General features: G+C 34.9%; 1 protein-coding gene across 3 annotated transcripts in view; it reads left to right on the top strand.

The window, feature by feature from the left end:
• GPHN (gephyrin) overlaps positions 1-23,091 on the top strand; it is a 531,607-nt gene that overhangs the window by 491,390 nt on the left and 17,126 nt on the right. For all 3 annotated transcript variants that reach the window (XM_061156856.1, XM_061156854.1, XM_061156855.1), the window contains 2 exons: positions 12,027-12,114; positions 22,048-22,121. In XM_061156856.1, the coding sequence (XP_061012839.1) occupies positions 12,027-12,114; positions 22,048-22,121 (162 nt within the window). The remainder of the gene's footprint in view (positions 1-12,026; positions 12,115-22,047; positions 22,122-23,091) is intronic.

Raw genomic sequence — 23,091 nt, 5'->3', positions numbered from 1 at the left:
TTCTCATATGACCTGGACCTTATAAAAAGCAATATGTCCAGAAAGCCTTTCCTAATTATTCCAGGCCAATTCTGATCATTCTCTTCTACTCGACATTTGTAACATTTCTTTTCATATGTATTTTCATTTTAATTAATATATTTAAATTAAATCAATCAGTGTTAATTTAATTGCTCCTTTTATTCATCTTTCTAAATTTTTTCATATGTTTTCTGCACTGATTTGTAAGCATAAAGGTGGTAACCATACTTTGTTCTATTTTTATATGATTCCATAGTCTTTAAAAACCCAGTGGGAATGAAGGAGAACTAAATGATCACTATATGAATATACAGTTTGATCCTGTACCTGAAATAGACACCCAGGAAGTATTTATAATTCAGGAATTTATCCTCCCTTGACTTCTGAAGAAATTAGTATATGATTAGTTTATCTTTAACTATCTTTTTTATAATCTCGGTATGATCAACAGCCATTATTCTTTCATCTCCAAATCCTAGAATTTCTTCTCACCCTCCTACTGTCATCTTCACTCTTCTTAAAATGATACAGCTCACAGTTGGTATAACAGATGAAACAAGAAACTAATTAGCAGTTGTTGTCCATCTGTGTGTTTATATTAAATATTTTAAAATAAAACTGCATTTGCATTCTGAATACTCTGTCTGAAATCCATAAAAACTAATCTTGGGTAAAGGTTCTGTCTTTGTTTTGACTTTGTAGTAGACTACATGGTAAAGCAAAAAAAAAATTGTGCCAGAATCAGGATTATAGTGAGTTAAGACAAATGCAGTTTTTTCCAGTTTTATTGAGATATAACTGACATACAGCACTATATAATTTTAAGGTATACAGTATAATCATGTGACTTATGATAGGTCTATATTTAGTTTTATAAGAAACCTGCATACTGTTCTCCATAATGATTTACCAATTTGCATTCCCACCAACAGTGTAAGAGGGTTCCCTTTTCTCCACACCCTCTCCAGCGTTTATTGTTTGTAGATTTTTGATGATGCCATTCTGACCAGTATGAAGTAATACATGCACTATTGTAAATAGTGCTACATGTTCATCACATCACTGTTTACAATAGCCAGGATATAGAAGCAACCTAAATGTCCATCAACAGAGGACTGAATAAAGAAGATGTGGGATACACACACACACACACACACACACACACACACACATATATATATATAATGGAATATTATTCAGCCATAAAAAAGAATGAAATAATGTCATTTGCAGCACCATGGATAGACCTAGAAATTGTCATGCTGAGTAAAGTAAGTCACAGGGAAAGACAAATATCATGTGGTATTGCTTATATATGGAATCTAAAAAAATGGCGAACTTACTTACAAAGTAGAAATAAGAGTCACAGATGTCGAAAACAAGCTTTTAGGTATAAGGGGGAAAGGGGAGGAGGGATAAGTTGGGACATTAGAATTGATCTATAAGGCTAGTTAACTAATAAGGACCTACTGTATAGCACAAGGAAGTCTATTCAAAACTCTGTAATGATCTTTATGGGAAAAGAATCTAAAATAGAGTGGATTTATGAGTTATATAACTGAGTCATTTTACTGTACCACTGAAACTACCACAACATTGTAAATCTACTCCAATAAAAAAAATCTTCGACAAAGGAGGCAAGGATATACAATGGAGAAAAGACAACCTCTTTAACAAGTGGTGCTGGGAAAGCTGGTCAACCACTTGTAAAAGAATGAAACTAGAACACTTTCTAACACCATACACAAAAATAAACTCAAAATGGATTAAAGATCTAAATGTAAGACCAGAAACTATAAAACTCCTAGAGCAGAAAATAGGCAAAACACTCTCCGACATAAATCACAGCAGGATCCTCTATGACCCACCTCCCAGAATATTGGAAACAAAAGCAAAAATAAACAAATGGGACCTAATGAAACTTAAAAGCTTTTGCACATCAAAGGAAACTGTAGGCAAGGTGAAAAGACAGCCCTCAGATTGGGAGAAAATAATAGCAAATGAAGCAACAGACAAAGGATTAATCTCAAAAATATACAAGCAACTCCTGCAGCTCAATTCCAGAAAAATAAATGACCCAATCAAAAAATGGGCCAAAGAACTAAACAGACATTTCTCCAAAGAAGACATACAGGTGGCTAACAAACACATGAAAAGATGCTCAACATCACTCATTATCAGAGAAATGCAAATCAAAACCACAATGAGGTACCATTACACGCCAGTCAGGATGGCTGCTATCCAAAAGTCTACAAGCAATAAATGCTGGAGAGGGTGTGGAGAAAAGGGAACCCTCTTACACTGTTGGTGGGAATGCAAACTAGTACAGCCGCCATGGAGAACAGTGTGGAGATTTCTTAAAAAAACTGGAAATAGAACTGCCATATGACCCAGCAATCCCACTTCTGGGCATACATACCGAGGAAACCAGATCTGAAAGAGACACATGCACCCCAATGTTCATCGCAGCACTGTTTATAATAGCCAGGACATGGAAGCAATCTAGATGCCCATCAGCAGATGAATGGATAAGGAAGCTGTGGTACATATACACCATGGAATATTACTCAGCCATTAAAAAGAATTCATTTGAATCAGTTCTAATGAGATGGATGAAACTGGAGCCCATTATACAGAGTGAAGTAAGCCAGAAAGATAAAGACCATTACAGCATACTAACACACATATATGGAATTTAGAAAGATGGTAATGATAATCCTATATGCAAAACAGAAAAAGAGACACAGATGTACAGAACAGACTTTTGGACTCTGTGGGAGAAGGCGAGGGTGGGATGTTTCGAGAGAACAGCATCGAAACATGTATATTATCTAGGGTGAAACAGATCGCCAGCCCAGGCTGGATGCATGAGACAAGTGTTCGGGCCTGGTGTACTGGGAAGACCCAGAGGGATCGGGTAGAGAGGGAGGTGGGCGGGGGGATCGGGATTGGAATACATGTAAATTCATGGCTGATTCATGTCAATGTATGACAAAAACCACTACAATATTGTAAAGTAACTAGCCTCCAACTAATAAAAATAAATGAAAAAAAAAGAAAGAAAGAAAAAAGACTTAACACTATAAAATCAATTCAATAAATATATATTGAGCAATAAAAAAAAATCTTTTGACTTACATACATCTTGAAATGATTGCCACAATAAATTTAGTGACCATCATCTGTAGATACAAAATGAAAAAAATTTTTTCTTGTGATGAGAGGTCTAAGGATTTACTCTTCTAAGAACTTGCATATATAACATACAGCAATGTTAATTAATCATGTTGAACATTACATCCCTAGTACTTATTTATCTTTTAACTGGAAGTTGGTACCTTTCCACTGCCTTATCCAATCCCTCTTCCCCCCTGCCACCTGCCTCTGGTAATCACAAGTCTGATCTCTCTTTTCATGGGTTGGTTGGTTGGTTTATTGAACTGTAATTGATCTACAACAGTGTGTTAGTTCCTATTATACAACATAGTGACTCAGTATTTCTATATATTACAAAATGATCACCACAGTGTTAGTTACCATCTGTCATCATACAAATATATTACATTATTATTGACTGTATTCCCATACTGTACATTTCATCCCTGTGACTCATTTATTTTGTAAGTTTGTACCTCTTAATTTCCCTCACCTATTTCATTCATTCCCCCATCTCCTCCCCTCTAGCAATCACCTGTTTGTTCTCTGTATCTGTAACTCTGTTTCTGATGTGTTTGTCTTATTTTTGTCTTATTCATTTGTCTTATTTTTTAGATTCCACATATAAGGGAAATCACACTGTATTTGTCTTTCTCTGTCTGACTAATTTCACTTAGCCTAATCCCATGTAGGTCTATCTATGTTGTCACAAATGGCAAGATTTTATTCATTTTTATGGCTGAGTAATATTCCACACACACTGTATACATACTGCCTCTTCTATTTATGCAGTCATCTATCAGTGGACACTTCAGTTGCTTACCTGTCTTCACTATTGTGGATAGTGCTACAGTGAACATAGCGGTACATATATCTTTTCAAAATAGTTCTTGGAAATATACAAGATTTCTTGTATACAAAATATTCCTTGGAAATATTCTTTGGAAATATACACAGAAGTGGAATTGGTGGATCATATGGTAGTTGTATTTTTAATTTTTTAAGAAAGCTCCAAGATGTCTTCCATAGTGGCTGCACCAATTTACATCCCACCAGCACTACAGAAGAGCCTCCTTTTCTCCATATTCTTGCCAACACTTGTTATTTTTTTTGATAACCATTGTCCTTTTTATAATAGCCATTCTGGCAGATGTGAGTTGATACTTCATTGTCGTTTGACTTGCAATTCTGTGACAGTTAGTTAGCCTGAGCTTCTTTTCATGTGCCTGTTGGCTATCTAAATGCCTTCTTTGAGAAAATATCTATGCAAGTCATCTGCCATTTTAAAATCAGGTTATTTGGTTTGTTTGTTTGCTTGTTTGTTTGTTTGATACTGAATTTTTGTATGAGTTGTTTATGTATATTGGCTATTAACCCCTTATTGGTCTTATCATTTTGTAAACATTTTCTCCCATTCAATAGTCTGCCTTTTCATTTTGTTGATAGTTTTCTTCTTTGTGCAAAAGCTTTTTAGTTTGATATAGTCCCCCTTGTTTATTTTTGTTTTTTGTTTCATTTGCCTGAGGAGACATATTCAAAAAAAATATTGCTAAAACTGATGTAAAAGAGCATTCTGCCCATGTTTTCTTCTAGGAGTTTAACAGTTTCTGGACTTACACATAAGTTTTTAACCCATCTTTAGTTTGTTTTTGTATATCATGTAAGAAATTGGACAAGTTTGATTCTTCTGCAAATAACTGTCCAGTTTTCCCAACACCATTCGTTGAAGAGACTATCTTTTCTTCATTGTATATTCTTGCCTCCTTTGTCATAGATTAATTGACCATAAGTATGTGGATTTATTTCTGGGCTCCCTGTGTTGTTCCATTGATCTGTGGGTCTGTTTTTGTGCCAGTACCATACAGTTTTGATTGCTGTAGTTTTAGTATGGTTTGAAATTAGGGTGCTTGATACCTCCAACTTTGTTCTTCTTTCTTGAGACTGATTTGGCTTTTCATGGCCTTTTGTGTTTTCATACAAATTTTAAAATTATTCTAGTTCTGTGAAAAATGCCATTGTTATTTTGATAGGGATTACATGAAATATGTAGATTGCCTTGGGTAATACAGTAATTTTAACCATATTAATTCTCCAGTCCATGAACACAGTCGGTATATCCTTCTGCTTGTGTCATCTTCAGTTTTTTTCAACAGTGTTTTATAGTTTTCCAAGTACAGGTCTTTTACCTCCTTAGGTTTATTGCTAGGTATTTTATTCTTTTTGATGCAACTATAAATGGGATTATTTTCTTAATTTCTCTTTCTGATTGTTTGTTGTTAGTGTATAGAAACACAACAGACTTATATATATTAACTTGGTATCCTGCAACTTTACTGAATTCATTTATTAGTTCTAATAGGTTTTTTTTGGCTGATATCTTTAGGATTTTCTATGTATAGTATCACATCATTTGCAAACAGTGACAGTTTTTCTTTTCCAGTTTGGATCCCTGTTATTTCTTTCTCTTGTCTGATTGCCGCAGCTAGGATGTTCAATGCTATGTTGAATTAAAGTGGTGAGAGTGGACATCCTTGTTTCGTTCCTGATCTTCGAAGTGCTTTCAGCTTTCCACCATTGAGTATGATGTTGACTGTAAGTCTGTCATATATGGTCTTTATTATATTGAGGTACATAGCCTCTATCCCCACTTTATTGAGAGTTTTTATTATATTTGGATATTGCATTTTGTCAGAAGCTTTTTCTACATCTATTGAGATGATTGTATGATTTTTATTCTTCTTGTTAATGTGGTATATTGTATTAATTGACTTGTGGATATTAGACCATCCTTTTCTCCCTGGAATAAATCCTACTTGATCATGATGTATATTGTTGAATTCTGTTTGCTTATGTATCATTGAGGAGTTATGTGTCTGTGTTCATCAGTGATTTTGACCTATAATCTTTTTTTACGATATCTTTGACTGTTTTGCTATCAGATGATGCTGACTTTGTATATAAGTTCAGAATCATTCCTTGCATCTCAATTTTTTGGAATAGTGAGAGAAGTATAGATATTATCTGTTCTTTTACTCAGTAGAAAATTTCTAACAGCTGGCCATCAGGTTTTTATATGATACTTTTACTGAGAAAGATATTATTTGCCTCAATGAGATAGCACATTTATTCTTGGATGGCTGTTATGACAAGGATTTTTTTCTTTTTATTACACTAGGCCAAAGTCTTTATCCCTGTTTCTCTCAGCTATTAGTTCTAATTCTGCCCTCATGAGCAACACCAAATAAATTAACTCCCTCATCTACATGACAGCCTTTCAAAGGAAATGCTATTTATGATTATATAAATGTTAAATAGTATCTTCTCTTCCATCCACAGATAATATTATTTGCCCATAGTATCATTATAGTTATAAATATTGTATACTGTTCATTCCCAAAGCTACTGTGGAGAGATTAAGTTGAGGCCAGGGTTCATTCAGTTCATTTTTTGAATGCCTACAATGTGCAAGGAGTTGGCAGGACAATCAAGAAGCCTAGATAAAATGAGACTATGTCTTGTGAGACAGACATATATTATTTTATCAGCTTTATAAATTTGCCTTTCATCACAACTTGTTTCCTCTCTTTATTCTGTTTAGTTCTTTTGACTTTAAACTCCACTTTGATATCAAAATGCCATTCCTGATTTTTTGCATGTTTACATTAGCTTGGTGCCTTTTACCATATTATTTTTACCATTTTATTTTTATTCTTTCATATCTTTTAAGTGTATCACTTATAAATAAGATCCAAATGGGATTTGAGCTTTAAAAAACTAAATCTTGCATTTGCCTTAAGTTACTGTAACCCTGAACCTAGCTTGAAGTTCATTTTGCTTTACCATATTCCCTTGATATTTTTTCCTTCCACCTTACTTTATTTTTACTATTAATAGAACTTTTATTATCCTTGTCCTTTTCTCTGTTGGTTTAATCCAGGTTCCCCTTCACTCATGATTTTGGTAAGTATGGGGTACTCTACCATCCCCCTCATACTTCCTTCCAAATTCTGATACTAATAATCAAATATTCATTTCTCCACTGTTTTATTTTTTAAAGGTGCTCACTATACCCCTCCTGCACAGCCTTCCCATTTCCTCCCTGTGCCTTCTACATCACTGAGACTTTAAGAATACTTTTACTTCTCCCAGCTACTTCCACTCCCCCCACTTTTAGGCATTGCTGAAATAATGCTTTTAAATCTAGACTAAGTCTTTTTTTGTAGTATACATCTCTACAACTTCTGAGGAATCCATGTTTAGCACATATATTATAATTTCTCTTCTATTTGATTGTTATTCATTTAGAGTTAGTTATATATTTTATAAATGTGTGTGAGTGTGTGCATGTGCATGTTTTACTAGTGTTTTCTCTACTCTTCATCTTCCCCTATCTTGAGACCTCTGATCTGGTTACATTTTTTTCATTTAGAATCATTTTTTCTGTAATGTTATTTATTGATTTATTATCTAAATTTTGCATTTTCACAAATATTATTATTCTGTACTGATAGATGAAGAGTGTCTGACTGGGTATAGGATTTCGGTGTTGCAAGCCTTTTTTCTCAGAGTACATTGATGTTAATCTACTGTTTTATAGTTTTTAGTGTTGTAGGTAAGAAATCCAAAGCCAATATTCTTTTTTTCTTTGTTAGTAAATCTAATCTTTCTGTCTGACAGTTTGTAAAATTTTCTCTTTATCCTTGAAATTTATTTACATTCTTAGGTTTATACTCTTTTGTCAGTCTTAAACTAGATCCCAATCAGCTTCTAGTGCTTTAAATCAGTGAATGTTAGTCATAGAAAGGACTTTAAATCAGTGAATGTTAGACATAGAAAGGACCTAATCCAAATTTTCATTTTAAAAGTAAGGACAGTGAGACCCAAAAAAATGATGTTCATTTTTCAGAGTCATCTCAGCAGTAAAGACAACTTGATTCTAGGCCCTGACACACTCAAGCCTTCAGTTAACACTTCTGTTTTCTGTCACTAAGCATTAAAATTTTTAGCATTTAGCACTAAATCATTGCTTTTATATGTTTTTATGTAATATTGATACTCTCAAAGAACCATGGGTAGGTTACTTATTTCAAGTAAAAGTGGAAAGAAAGTGTTAGTAAATAAAGATTAATACTACTTTAGATTTATCTTTAAAAATGGTTAATCACTCTCCAAACCTAATTAAAACTACAGTTTTTAATGAATTAAGAATTAAATGATATCACAGTATCCCTTTAAGACCTGCTGCTCTTTGAGGAAAGGGAAGCAACTGATATATATATATATATATATGTATATATATATATATATATATATGTAAAGCTTAATCTGCTTAATTCCATATCCCTTCCAGTGTCAATGATGAGACTGTATTTCAAATGTAAAAAGTACAATTTATTGGATATTGATCATCACTATTTGGCATATACAAATTAGATACATATTCTTAGATAACAATGATAAATAGCTGTTTTTCTAAAGATAATATAACAAAGTGTCTTTCACAATGTGAATAACTACTGTAGTTTAAAAGAATAGTAAAATGAACGTAGGTGACCTTGAATCTGTCACTGCCTTTGTGAATTTCATTGACCTCTCTTGTCCTGCCTACATTGTAGAATAGTAAAACTAACACATAAGTGTGAGAGTGTGTTGTTCTTTTAAAATGTGAGAATTACTGTCATTAATTTTGTTTCTTAAATATCAATTGATCTTATATATAGGAAGTAATGTCATATATAAGACATATAAGGTCATATTGTGTTTTCATTTTGCTCTCCTCTTTTTAAGAAAATTAATATGCTATGCTCTCTGTTTAACAAAACATAAAATCAGGGATTATTTTTATCCTACTGTAATATCCATGATTATAATCTTTGCTACCTATGTTTTATTATTATTCAGAGTAATCTCAGTCTTAGAAAGCAAACTCAATTTTTATTTCTTAACAGTAAAAAGGCTGAGGTGAGTGAATATAAAATAAATACAGGAAAATATCAGCATTTGTCCGATCTGAGAGATGGATACATGAGTGTTACACTATTATCTTATGTTAGAAATATTTCATCATTTAGAATATATTATGACTCACAAAAAAAGAGAGCAAATTTATCACTTGTAAGCAGTCCTAAGTTATGTTTAATCAAATCTTATTTAGTTTTCATCTGAATATAGAATTCAGAATTATGTTGGTTTCATTCCCCAGAAATGTACTAACATGTCCACACAGGCACTTTTCTTGTCATCCCAGACAGATCCTCACCTGCTGCCTTAGCATCCTCTGTTTGATGCTTTTGCACAATGGTCTATTCTGCTGAGAACTTTCCTATTATGACATGTCTTGTGCCTGAAAAAAACTAGACAATTACTCTACTTAGGCACTTGACAAGGAGGCAGAGGTTCTAATCCTAGCTCTGCCCTGTACTGCTCCACCTAGCCTTTAATATGCCACTTTGCCAGTCTGAATAGCGTTCTCCTTTTCTGTAAACTAGGGATAATTCATATCTGTTCAGTCTACCTCAGACATTTATTGTGAAATAACAAGTGGAGTTATATCATGCGATATAAATGAAGGTACAGATCCTCTGACAGTTGCCTCACTTTGCTGCCTATCCCTCTAAGCTATGATCTCTTAGTAGATCTACGCAATGAAGGTAGAGTTAAAGAGGTAGGCAGAGGAAGACGAGAAGCGCCAGCCCCAGAGTGCTCAGAGCTGTGCTTCTGAGTGACCCCCAAATCTTTCTGACTTTAAGATTCAGTGATTTTGTGAATCCACCAGCCTCAGAGTAGAAAGTAGCATTGAGCATGTTCTTTGAAACATAATAAATTACAGTAAGGACTTGCTTGGTATAAAAGTCCTTTTAGTTTATTTCTGCAAGTTAGAAATTTTCCTGTGGAAAGTTGATGACTCTTCAGTTTTACAAAAATAGGAAAAAATTTTTCCCAGGTAAAATGAAAACAATAAATAAGGAAACAAATCACTGAAAAGTATGCTTATTTGCGGTCATCAGCTAGCCTGTCACAGGAACTTTATCCATATACAAAGATGTCAATGTGTATGTCACTGCTACTGTTTCCAGTGACTTTACCACCCTGTAGTCAACATGCTACAAATGAAATATTGTTAAATTGGTGGAATTAGCTAATGCCTCTTTACACTAGCACAAAATTCTGTTATGTGTTGATAATAGTCACTGTCCATTCACCTGAACCACATTCCACATCACCCTGTGTTTGTAATGCCTTACCGTTTTCTGCATAGGCCAACCATTTGGCTCAACTTCATGATCCAGCAAGGCAGAGGGACCAGAGTGCTGGGCATATAGTAATCAAGAATCCGTCACATTCGTATCTTACAGTATTTCAATACAGAGGATAATTTGCTTTTTTTCCTTAAAGCAAAATGAAAAAGATTGATAAAAAATACACAAAATATACAGTCCAAGAATACTTTAAATACACCCATTTTGAATATATTTCTTCCAAGATGTTCACCTAACCAAGTTAACTTCAAAATCCATTTCAGGGGTTTTTTTTTAGGTTTTTTTTCTTTATTTTTTTTTTAATGTTTACACATAAGTCCTTCCTTCATCAAATGCCCAGGTATTTTTTGCTGCATAAGCAATTAACTGGATGAATTCAAAGGATCTCTGTGTTGTAGATTGAACTTCATGTCAGCCATTTTTCAACTTTTACTATTGTTTTGTCTTCTTGGGAGTTCACTCACCAAAGCCAAGCAAACTCCAGTACGCTCATGGACAGACCAGTGCTTGGGGCGCAGGAGAGTCCTGTCTAGATTCAGGAAAAGAACCTAATAGTAAATGGAACTATTTAGGCTGAAACCAGCCATGGGTTATTGAGCCACTTGGACTTTTCAAATATAGTTCTATGAATGTATTTTAGGTCCAATCTGTGATATTCTTCTGTGTTAGTCATCAGTATTCTCCTAAATAAAAACTGCCAAATATGTTAGAGCTGAACTCTGCCAGGTTGTTGGGTATGTTTGTGTGATAACTTCTCTCAGTACTTCCAGTAATATCAACAGCAACAGCCAAACTTCCCTGAAAACTTGTTTTGTACAAGGTTTTATTCCATAAACTTATATGTACTGTTACTTAATCCACATAACAACCTTATAGAATCCCCACTTTATAGATGGAAAACTAAGGCAAAGAACAGTTAAGCAACTTATCACTTTTCCAAGGTTCTACATCTCCCAGGTCATAGCACCAGGATTTAAACTCAGGCAGTCCGAGTTCAGAGTTCACAGTCTTAATCTCTGTGCTGTGCACCTCCCAACTTTGTCTCTTGTATAGACTCTTGGGTAGATCTCAGGTTTCTTTTCTTACCTCTGTCACTCCTAGATAAAATATAAAATGATGCTCTACTTAAAAGTCAGCCCATTTCTTAAGGCCTAACCAAATTAAGTCATATTCCCTCTAAAGGGAATCAATCTGAAATTGAGTGATCAATTTTCCTGGTATGCCTGAAATTTCCTAGGACATGTAACTTTCATGTTACATGAAACTAAATCCGGGGTATTCCTAGGCAAACTGGGAGGGTGAGACAGCCTACTTAAACCTTACTGTGTCCCCTCATTATACCGCCTTGTTATATAGACCAAAAAGCCCATGAAAGTACCAGTAACCACTACTTCTGCACTTACAAGTTTCTTTCTTCACAACAAGTTATGCTCCTATGCATGGAGACCTTTTTGATTCCCACTTCATACAAAATTTGGCGCTGTGCTCACGTTAATGCCTACTCACTGAATAGGTGCTTTAGTTTTCAGCAGGCACTATATATAAAAAATTTTCCTTGTGTGTTAATTTGTCTTTTTTTTTTTTTTCCAGCCCAGATGACTTACTCAATGCCTTGAATGAGGGTATCAGTCGTGCTGATGTCATCATCACATCAGGGGGTGTGTCCATGGGGGAAAAGGTATGAAAAAATGGGGTTCTTGAAACATAAGATTGATTAACAGTGGTCTGATAGACATCTTGTATCCATAACCAGACCCCCACGAAGCTGGAAATCCACAGGGGTTCAGAAATTCCTGAGTGTTCTAAAAGGGATGCAGTACAATAGGTCAGACAGCTTACCATCTCAAATTAAATCCAGGAGTGAAGGTGCTAAAGTGTAGATATTAATAGATATTCTCCATATAGCAGACAGATTGCTGGGATAGTCTTCCCTCAGTCTCCTAGAGATCTTGGGCAGATTGCTGCCATTTTCTCCCAAGATCACCATCACAAAGCCTAGGGGCTGAGACCTGCATTGTCGCAAAGCTGTAAAAAATAGCTTGCATTACCATCAAACTACCTGAGGGGCTCTGAGCATCGAAAGAGCAGACCCTGAGGTTAAGAGTACTTAAGTGTTATATTTATTATTTCTAGAGAGTGTTTCATGTGAAAGTTTTCTTGGTTGCTAATGAACTTAATTATGGGACAGTAACTGTTTGGCAGACCGAAAGTTTGTTTTTCCAGGACTTCTAAAGAGGCAGCAAGCTTGTAGTTAGCATAGGCTCGGCAGTTGTGGCTCAGGTATGGTAAGACCAGAACACTCTCAATCTTAACCTTCTTTATTAGTGCTAACAAAGATGTCATTGATCCTAGGGATTTGCTCACAGGTAAACAGCCAATATAGTAAAGCCTATTGGTTTTGTTTATTTTACTCTCTGTGTAGTAAGATACTGACAGTAATCCTTTAATTTACTAAGAAAGCGATTTTAAGAACTGGGCATCCCAGAGTATTCCATAGTGTTAGTTGCTCAGTCGTGCCTGAATCTTTGTGACCCTATGGACTGTAGCTTGCCAGGTTCCTCTGTCCATGGAATTCTCTAGGCAAGAATACTAGAGTGGGTTGCCATTCCCTTCTCCAGGGGATCTTCCCAACCCAGGATTTGAACCCAGGGCTCCTACATTGGAGGCAGACTATTTACCTTCTGAGCCACCAAGAACTAATAATTGTCCTTCCTACCTCCTTGAGGGGGAATGAGATGAGAGAAGAACCAGGAAGAAAGAGATAAAGCATCAATGCAGCAATCTCCTGCCAGCCTGCAAACTCTAGTCCTCAAAAGAATTCCCGTGTACTTCAGTAGCAGAAAGAAAGAAAAGTATAAGAGAGAGAAGATCTGTTTTAGCCCAAGGGCTGAGTCTGAAAATCACTCATTGAAAACACAGGGAAGTAAGTCAAAGAAAGATCCAGAAGCATTATGTAGCAGACATGAATTTTAAGTACAGAAACTCAGGTATGCAAGAGATTTATTTACTTGTTTAAACTTATGAGCACCTATGCTATGGAATTGGCAGGAAATTTACTTAATGCACTACAGAATTAATTGCCTCCAGGAATTATACTAAAAAACAGGCAGGGGCTTGAGAGGTAGCAGGGCATCAAGGAGATACACGTCTGGTCACCAGTCTTCACTGGATACATCTAGAGTGTCCTTGTCATGTTACTATATATCTCAGGTCTTTGCTATTTTGGGGCCATACTAATAGCCCTGAGATCAAGGGGGAGGCCAGAAGCCTTAGAGCAGAGAGAGGGAAGGGGCCCCTGCCACATGTGGGACCCACAGACCTCGAATCTCTTCTCAGCCAAGGAGAAATGACTCTTCACAGTTGCTTCCTTTAAAATCTCTCCCCAGCCCCACCTCTTCCTGCTCCACATAGCCTTTTCAAAAAGTTTTCATTTTTTATGTATCTGCTTTTTGCCCTAAAAGCTAAGGAACTATATGCATTACTATAAATTCTCCACCACCTACAGAATTGTGAAATAGCTCAAAGGCAATGAAAGGTATAGATGACCATTAAAGATACCCTAGACTGAACACCCAGTAATTGTTTCTTCCTATTTCAAAGCCTCTTAATTCTTCCTAGGGCTTCCCTTGTGACTCAGCTGGTAAAGAATCCACCTGCAATGTGGGAGACCTGGGTTCGATCCCTGGGTTGGGAAGATCCCCTGGAGAAGGGAAAGGCTGCCTACTACAGTATTCTGGCCTGGAGAATTCCATGGACTGTATTGTCCATGGGGTTGCAAAGAGTCAGACACAATTGAGCGACTTTCACTTTCAATTCTTCCTAACAGTGTCTCCCTCTTCCCACATGATCAGAAAAAAGGGCTGGTCTCATGGGTTTGCCCTGATTATTTAGCACCAAAGGTATTAATTAATCATATAGGTCACCTTGAGTATGGCTCCTAGGGCCATAAAGCAGTAGAATATTAAAACTAATTAACAGTATTCCAAACAAACAATTTGTTAAAATATTTTTTTGTCTCTCTTATTTCATTTAGTCCTATGTTTCTTGTTCTGCAAAATCTTGGCTTAGCAGTCTGCTTTCTTAAAACCTTCTGCTTCCATTCTAGAGAGTCCTGGGTTTCCTGACTCAGTCCACTGGTACTGTATAAAAGTGACCTAAGCTGTATCAACTCAGAGGTCTATACCCTAGAGACTAGTCTTTGAAGCATCAATTGTTCAAAATTCCTGTGGTGGTCCTTTTGCCTGGTGCTCTGGATCTGTCTTTGTTGTAGACAGACTATTTACTATAGCTCACAGCAGTGCCTTCAGACCAGCATCAAAGTAAAACAGTAACTTTCCTTAGGAAATAGATATTAAAAGGTATTAAAGTAAGACTCTGTATTTGGATACAATATGTAATAATTTCATAAAAAATTTTGGTCAGTGTGTTCCCTGCAGGTGAAAACACATCATTGACAATATAAGCATTGTCAAATCTCCAGACAGACACTTCCCATAAAACATATAATTTCTGAAATATTATATTAATGACATTTTACCTGCCTGAATCTAACCTAGCACACAGTGAGCCTCGCTTCTCAGATGTAACAGTAACTTCCTTTCCATGAAATTCTTATAATGGTAACATCAAACAAACCTATTTCTAATGTCTCTTTTTATAAGATAAAAGAACAAACCTTCATGACTTTCTGGGAGCCCTCTAGGAAATTTCAAACATAGTTTTAGACTTAAAAAATATTCTGCAATTTTTTTTTCTATATTTTGGTCTGATCTTTAGAAGGCAAAATCAAAAGAGTTGTCCAAAAAAAAATGGGCCCTTGATTAAGCTCATGGATATCTAAGAAACAGTTCTTGGTTACCTAATATTTCAAAGCAACAATAAAATATTTGAAAACAAGCATAGAGGACCTGCTTGCTATGCTTTTTTATTTCCTTAAATAACCAAAGACAAAATAAAGTAAACAAAAAGGCAGATTACACAAAAAGAAAAACACTACATATCATAGGGAAAGCATTAGTCAGTAAACCCAAGAAGTAAACTCATCAAAACTGAGTAAACTTACTGAAATTTTAATATATTTCTCAGCTTCATTTCAAACACAGTTATTATAAACCAAGGCAAATCAAAGTCACTTTCAGAGTTTTATCCTTTATTATGCTTTTTTTTAATGTTTTGAAACAACCTGACACTTTACTTTAGAACTAAGAGTGGTCCGCAGATCCAAAAGTGTCCTTGAGATTCTTTAAGCAGGTCTGCAAGGTTAAAACTATCCTTATAATAAAACTAAGTCTTTATCTGACTTTTTTATTTTCCTTCTCTCATGAGTGAATAGCAAGTTTTCCAGTATTGGAAGATGTATGATCTCATCAGACTGAATACTGAAGCAAATAAGAGAATCTACCTGACTTCTCTTAAGCTGAACATTAAAGAGTTTTTAATTATAAAATACATAAACAATAAATTACTTATGTTAATGTAAAGTAGTTCATCATTGCTATTTCCAGATGAACCACCAAATAAATACTTCTAACTTCTTAGTTTTAATTTCTGACACAGTAAACACTGATAGACATAAGCCACACACATAAACAAAAGCTCTATAATATAGAATATTATAAAGGGTCCTGAGACCAAATATTTTGAATATTGGATGTCTTTAATTTTTTTCCTTGAAAAATGACAGAACATGCATAATTATACTTGTCTGTCATTATTACTCCAACATTTAAGAAAATAACTAATGTCTATCTCATAGTGAAAACTAGGGGACATAGATAATTGACAAATCATATGTAAGCATTTTAGCAGACTAGCCAAGTTCATATACACACAGAATACAGCTTTGTAGAGCAGACACATCCCCTTTTTTACCTTCTTAATGGAGCAAAAATGAAAATATATTCATTAACACAACCCAAAGATATATCCTCCCTATGGCATATTAAAATAATAGGCAAAGTAAATTAGCTTAAAGTTATGTTTAGTAAACAGTGATCCAGTGTTCTGTCTTACTTAGAAATCATCTAGGTTTCCCATGATTGTTCATTAATTAACCAATTTAATAACATCAAGATTTTAAATTACTTAAAGATCTTGAAAATTATTTTCAAGCTAACATTCTACAAACATAATTACTATTGAAATTAAAAGTTGTCAGAATAATGATTCAATTTCATTGAACCAAATTTTAGATTTTCACAATCTTAAGTATTATATAAGAATAGCATTAGCTTCTTTGGTGAATTAATCTGTATAATTTTAGGAAAAAACAAACCCAGGCAAAATGCATTTGCCTACTTAACATTGATAAATAAGAGAAAGAGCATGGCTGGATTTACTTATTAACCGAAATAATTAAGCTAATCTCATTTATCAAAGGTTTACCTTAACTGTGTGAACTTTGACTTTTAAAATTGTAAGAAGAATATTTTTTTAGCGTAGCATATTTAAAACATTATAAGATAAATTTTCTTATTATCTGTGAATTTTTGGAATATTCTGTTTATGTAAGTACTTAATCTCTCTAAATCAATCAGAATAGAGCACCTTTAATTTAAGAGATAATAGAAGTGTTTTGGTGTGTTGGTTTTTCTCCCCTCTGGCAAAGCAAAGTTTATTGTAGGCCTGTGGTCAGGGCTTTTCTCTCCAAGCCCTAGTGAAATCAAAATTGGGAATAAGGGGCTCTTGTGTTGCTCCCACCAGGGGCAGAGACAGGGTAGGGGACACCCTGAATCTGCAGTTGCCCTGAGAAAGGCCCACTCTGCATGGTCTTACAGTCATGTAACTTATGAATACCCTCCAGAAGTAGGAGAACATATCACAGTCTTAAAGCAAGGTAAATGGCTTTGTGGATCAGACACATAGTCACACAACCACGTAAAGAATATACAGCTTCATCTCCACAATTTCAATGACATGGTAAGAGTAAACACAGAAACAAACAAAAAACTACTCAGTCTACAAACAAACAACTATTTTCCTACCTAGAGGAAGGAAAAATTCTTCATTGATTTAGGTTCAAAATGACAATAAGAAAAATAAATTCACAAAACCAAGAAACCAGATTCTCTGTCTTCTTTTACCCAACAGAGAATAGATTTCAATCATCCATTTATATGAGTCACCAAATGGTGAGACCATAAAACCAAATTCTCAATCACTGCTGCTACAAGGGGGACTACCTTAATGGCCATGCATAGAAACAGAAATAGAACCAAAATTAATAGAGGAGGTAAAAGTAGAGAAACCAACATTTAGCAGTTTTCAAGTTTTATTGCTGCTTGGCATTCACTCCAGAAACCAAGGAAAAATATGTCCAGGTTTAAACCACCCATAAAGTACACTTTTCTGACAATTGACTTGACCTGGCTTTGTCAGATAAATCAGTATGGCGTCTCTGTGGAGCCTTCAGAATCATTAAGGTATAGTTTTTTAAAGATAAAATCATGCATTTCATAAATATATATTTTATTTTATAAAATTAACATGTGTCAGAGATTTTATTTAACTCATTAATTAGTGAAGGAACTAGTAAGATATTACAACTGGTTCTAAGAATTCAAAAAACACAGACACAGATAGGTAATCCAAAATGCTGAAATCAGTTTTCTAATAGATGTAAAATTGTTCTATATCTGGAAGAGAATAGTCAATTACAACTCTACTGACAGAATTAATTTGTATTTCTTTGGATACTAATCATGTTCACTATTACACTATCATTTTTCTGCAGACTAATTTTTGTAGAATAGCTCAAAGACAGTGAAAGGCACAAATAACCCAGAAGGTTATTTGGACCTCAAATAATCTTTTTTACCCATTTCAAAGTCTTTCACAATTTTTCTGACATTGTTTGTTCTTGCTTAAGTTGAGGGAAGGACCAGTCTCCTTCATTCATTCGTGTTTCCTCTTCATATCTGTGTATCTAGCTTTCAGAACATCAGAGGTCCTTGCTGTTTCTGTAGATAGACAAAAACAAGAACAATGATGATTCTCAGCCTTCATTACTACGTCTGGTACAAGCTTTCTGTCACAAGAAACATGAAGCATTTCTTCATGTTCAAAAAAGAATTGAAAGGGGGCATTTTTTTACAACAGAGATGATTTTTTTCAAGAAAAATAAAATACTGTCATTCATTTAGCAAATATGTAATGAGTGTATATGCTTTCCAAACTCTGTATCATTATCCTTAGAGAGCCCTGCATGTATGGGCTCTACCTGTCTCTTCAGCCTCCCCTTATGCCTTTCCCCTGCTCATTCACTACCTTTTATTGTCTTTTCAGTTCTAGACACACTCTTTACTGCTCTAGAAACTTTTGTATATACTTTTCTCTGCCAAGAATTCCCTCCACACTTCATATGACTGAGTCCTCCTCATCCTCACCACCTGATTTAAAGTGGTCTTTCCATATTCTCCACTTCACACATTGTTCTCTATCCTAGCACCTGCTTTTTTCTTCAGAGTATGTTCCACATCTTATAGTTAATCTATTTGTTGGTTTGCTTATTTTTAGGCTGTCTCCCCTCTGCAGGAAACTATAACAGGACATCTTTGTGCCAGGGACCTTGTCTGTCTGGTTCACTAGTGAGTCTCTAACACAAATAGAATTCCTGATACATAGTGGGCACTCAGAAATATTTGTTGAACTAGCAAACTAATGAATGAAAGGCATGTGTGTGTCACTATGGGCTCATTATAAATATATATACAGGGTTCCTGTTCTTACAAACTATCTAGTACAGTAAAGAATACAGATAGTTATCAGGCAGTTGCAGTATTACCTAAGCGTGTGGTGTCAGGACGACTTGGTATTATTAGACCATAAAAGAAAGGCCTGGACAGTCTTTCCCAAAGGAAATTCATTCCAAATACCTTTTCCACTGAGGTCTTTAAAGGAAAATGGAATTCTGGTTCATACTGTGGTCTCTTGCAACCTCAGGTCTTTAATGTGATCACTTTCAAATTTAAAAGATCCAGGTGGAAATATTTTAACTATGCTGGTAGTAATTCTACAGAATACCTGAATTCTTAACACTGTTGTGTTTTAGTATAAGTGGTGACTTTTTCTTTTTATGTCTTTGATCTGGTTTCGTTCCTGTAATACAGCCACCTGATTTTGTGAGGGGGGAATAATACATGGTTTTTGTACAAAAAAAAAAAAAAGGCCTGGAGATTTCTGCCTCTACTATGAAGGAGTGGCTTATTTGGACCAACTCTCCCACCAAGAACAACTATGAAAGCTATATAAAAGAAAGATTAGAGAAGCATGAAAATGCTAGAAAGGACTAGAGGGCAAAGGAAAGGGTTAATATGTAGGTAACTGTAAATGAATTGTTGATTATATGAAATAATATCTTGAGGTTTACATGTATATAAATATATACTAAATATAGACTATATATTGTCTGTATAGTATATATAGACTTTATAATAGCACAAAAAGCAAAGAGGAATAAATAGAGTTAACATGTTTTAAAGTTCTTACATTTTGGGGAAGTGATAAAAATACCAGATCATGATGGACTATAGTAAGTTAAGAATGCATTTTGTGATCTCTAAAGCAACCAATAAGAGAATGTATAACTAACAAGCAAATAGAAGAGAAAGAAAATTAAAAAACAAAAAAATTTTGGCAAATCAAAGGAAGACATGAAAGGAGAAAAAAGGAGATAAAAACAGAAGTGACAAATAACTAACGAATAGGAGGCAAATAGTTTTAAATCCCAATAAAGCAGTAATAAGGGACTTCTTGATGGTCCAGTGGTTAAGAATGTGCTGTGCAATGGAGAGGATGTGGGATCAGTCCCTGGTGGGGGAGCTAAGAGTCCACATGCTGCAGAGCAACAAAGCCTACACCTGGCAACTGCTCAGCCTGCGCACCACAACCAGAGAGCCCGGGCACTGCAGCAGAGACGCAGCACAACCAAAAATAAAGACAAACAGATAAAATTAAAAATACATCGCAGTAATTATATTAAGTATAAGTGGACTGAGTCCTCCAATTAAAAATTGTCATTCTAGATTTTAAAAAACAACAAATTGTATGGTGCTTATAAGAGACCCACCTTAAATATAAGAACACAGATACTTGAAAGTAAGAGATGAGGAGAAAAAAGTTATAGAACAGCTAGTTGGCTGTCTTGATATCAGAGAAAATTAAGGTAAAAAGGCTTACTAGATATTAAGAGGAGGGACATTTCCTATTCCTAAATTTACATGGATCAGTTCATCAAGAAAATTCTAAATTATTTCATCTAATAATATAATCTAAAAATAATTATGAATCAGTAATCAATCTACGGTCCAGCCCTGGGAATTCAGGGGAGATTTGAGATTGACAATAGAGAGAGGAGGGCAGAAGAAAGGGTATTCCAGACAAAAGGGGGAATATTTTCAAAGATTTGAGGCAAGAAAGTATGAAAACTGACAACAATATAGACTTGCAGGAATGTTGAGAGAGATTGAGGAAGAGGAATGGGGCTGGTGGGAAACAGATTGCCTGATAAGAGCAATGATTGGCAAAAGGAGGCTAGAAAATATCAATATAAGAATCCTAACTATGATCATTTAAAAGATGATACTTATTTCTGGAGACCATGGAGTTATTGAAGTGTTGCATAGTGATTTGATCAGATTTGTCTCCCTCACGACTGTCGGGGGAATGAATTGGAGAATTGGCAGAGAGACCTATTTCAGTAATTCAGGTGAGATGATGTTGGCTGAGGGCTGTAGAGATGGAGAGAAGGAAATAGTTTTTAAAAATAAAGTGTCTCATAACTTGTGAAATATTTAATATTTTAGTAGGATACTAGACTCTCTTGAATTAGTGAGCAACTTCTCAGTAACAGAAGTTGTATTACTTTGGAGAAATTTTTTGAACTGCTGTTTTCTCTTTATATCTACAAAACCAACTACAAGGCACTGTTGCCTTTCCTTTCCGAATATCAGGTTTTGTTGGTTTGTCTGGGTTGATCATAACCTTAGGTTGGTTGTGTCTGTAGTCGCAGAATATGAAGTTGGAGCAATTAAATGCCCTTGACTTTCTGTTTAGAGCTCCCTCCCTAAGTTTTTAGTTGATTTATTTAGACTCGGTAATCTTGGGTAAATGTCCAAGTCTCTCCTCAAAGAATGCACATTAGTTCAAGCTCATTAAGGAGAACAGCATGGGATGCATACACGTGGCTTCTCTGCCCAAGCACAGCTTCTTAAGCCATATTTATTAACATCCTTTCTCAGACACAAAATTCTATCCTAAAAGAGAGACAACAGCCTAGCAAGTAATAATTTGTATGTTAATGTGGTTATTTGGTTTACTCTCTAACTGCTCCTATTGGAACGTTCTTTTTATGAGGGAAGGAACATTGCCTCTTTTGTTCAAGGCTGCATCTCCCTGTATATTGATTGATATTTAGCATACATATATTATACTCGATAAATATTTACTGAATGAATAAATGAATGAGGAATGAAGAAATAGTTGTCATAAATCAACTTCACTAAAATAGGTGTTTCTTTTCATTTCAATCTTATGCTTTTTTTTTTTCATTTAAAGTCTGAAAGTCTGATATTAAAATGTTTGAAAGTAAAGTGATTATTTTTCATATTTGCAGGACTATCTCAAGCAGGTGCTGGACATTGATCTTCATGCCCAGATCCATTTTGGCAGGGTTTTTATGAAACCAGGGTATGAATATAATCTTGTTATCTAATATATGGGTTGCTTTGGCTTGCTTTGACTAACAAAGTTTTTAAATGCTTTCCTACTACATTTTGTGTTATGGATTATTTATTCTAATAAAGGAATGTTACAGTATTAGAGTTCTTTGAAAAAGTATATATCCTATCTGAAATGGGAATTCATCTTCTTTATTAAACACTGAATCTGGTTTAAAATGAAGCAAAGCAACTTTCCAAACCTTTTCTCTTTTTAATTCCCATGTCTAGTTCCTACCTTCTCTTTTTCAGCTCTTTCTCTCACTTAAAAACATTTTAGTATGAAAATTCTCAAACATACACAAAAGCAGAGAGTATAACGAAACCCCTTATACCTCATAACCCAGCTTCAGTAACTATCAACATTTCTCCTTGTTTTATCAATCCCTTCCTTCACCTTTTTGGGAGGACAGAGGGTTAGATTGTTTTAAAACAAATTCTACACATGGCATTTTAGTATACATCTCAAATATTAATAATAACAACAGCAAAAACAAAAAAAATAATAACAACAGCAGTATTATCTTATATAATCACAATGGTATTATCTCACCTAAAAAAATAAATAAGAACACCTGAATATCATCTAATCCCCCGATCATATTTGAAAAGTCTCCCAAATGTCAAGGAAGAGTATGCCTTCTTATATATGTTTTGTTTGAATTAGGATTTAAGTTAGGTCTACTCAATGTGTTTGGTTGTTGACTCTCTATTAAACAAGAACATTTAATACCCGCCCCCACTCCCGCATTTTTGGTATGCCGTTGACTTGCTGCAAAAACTGAATCCTTTGTCCTTGTGAGTAGGTTTGGCTGATTGCTTCCTTGTGGTGGTGTTTGACTTGTTTCTCTCTCTCTCCAGTGTATTCTGTACACTAGAAGTTAGATCTAAAAGTTTGATTAGTTTCAGATTCAGTTTTTTTCTTTGTAAGAATACTTCAT

Source organism: Dama dama, chromosome 12 (genome assembly GCF_033118175.1).
Source record: "Dama dama isolate Ldn47 chromosome 12, ASM3311817v1, whole genome shotgun sequence".
NCBI classification, from domain to species: Eukaryota; Metazoa; Chordata; class Mammalia; order Artiodactyla; family Cervidae; genus Dama; species Dama dama.
Note: the sequence above shows the minus strand (reverse complement) of the source record. Positions and strands in the feature narration are given on the sequence as shown.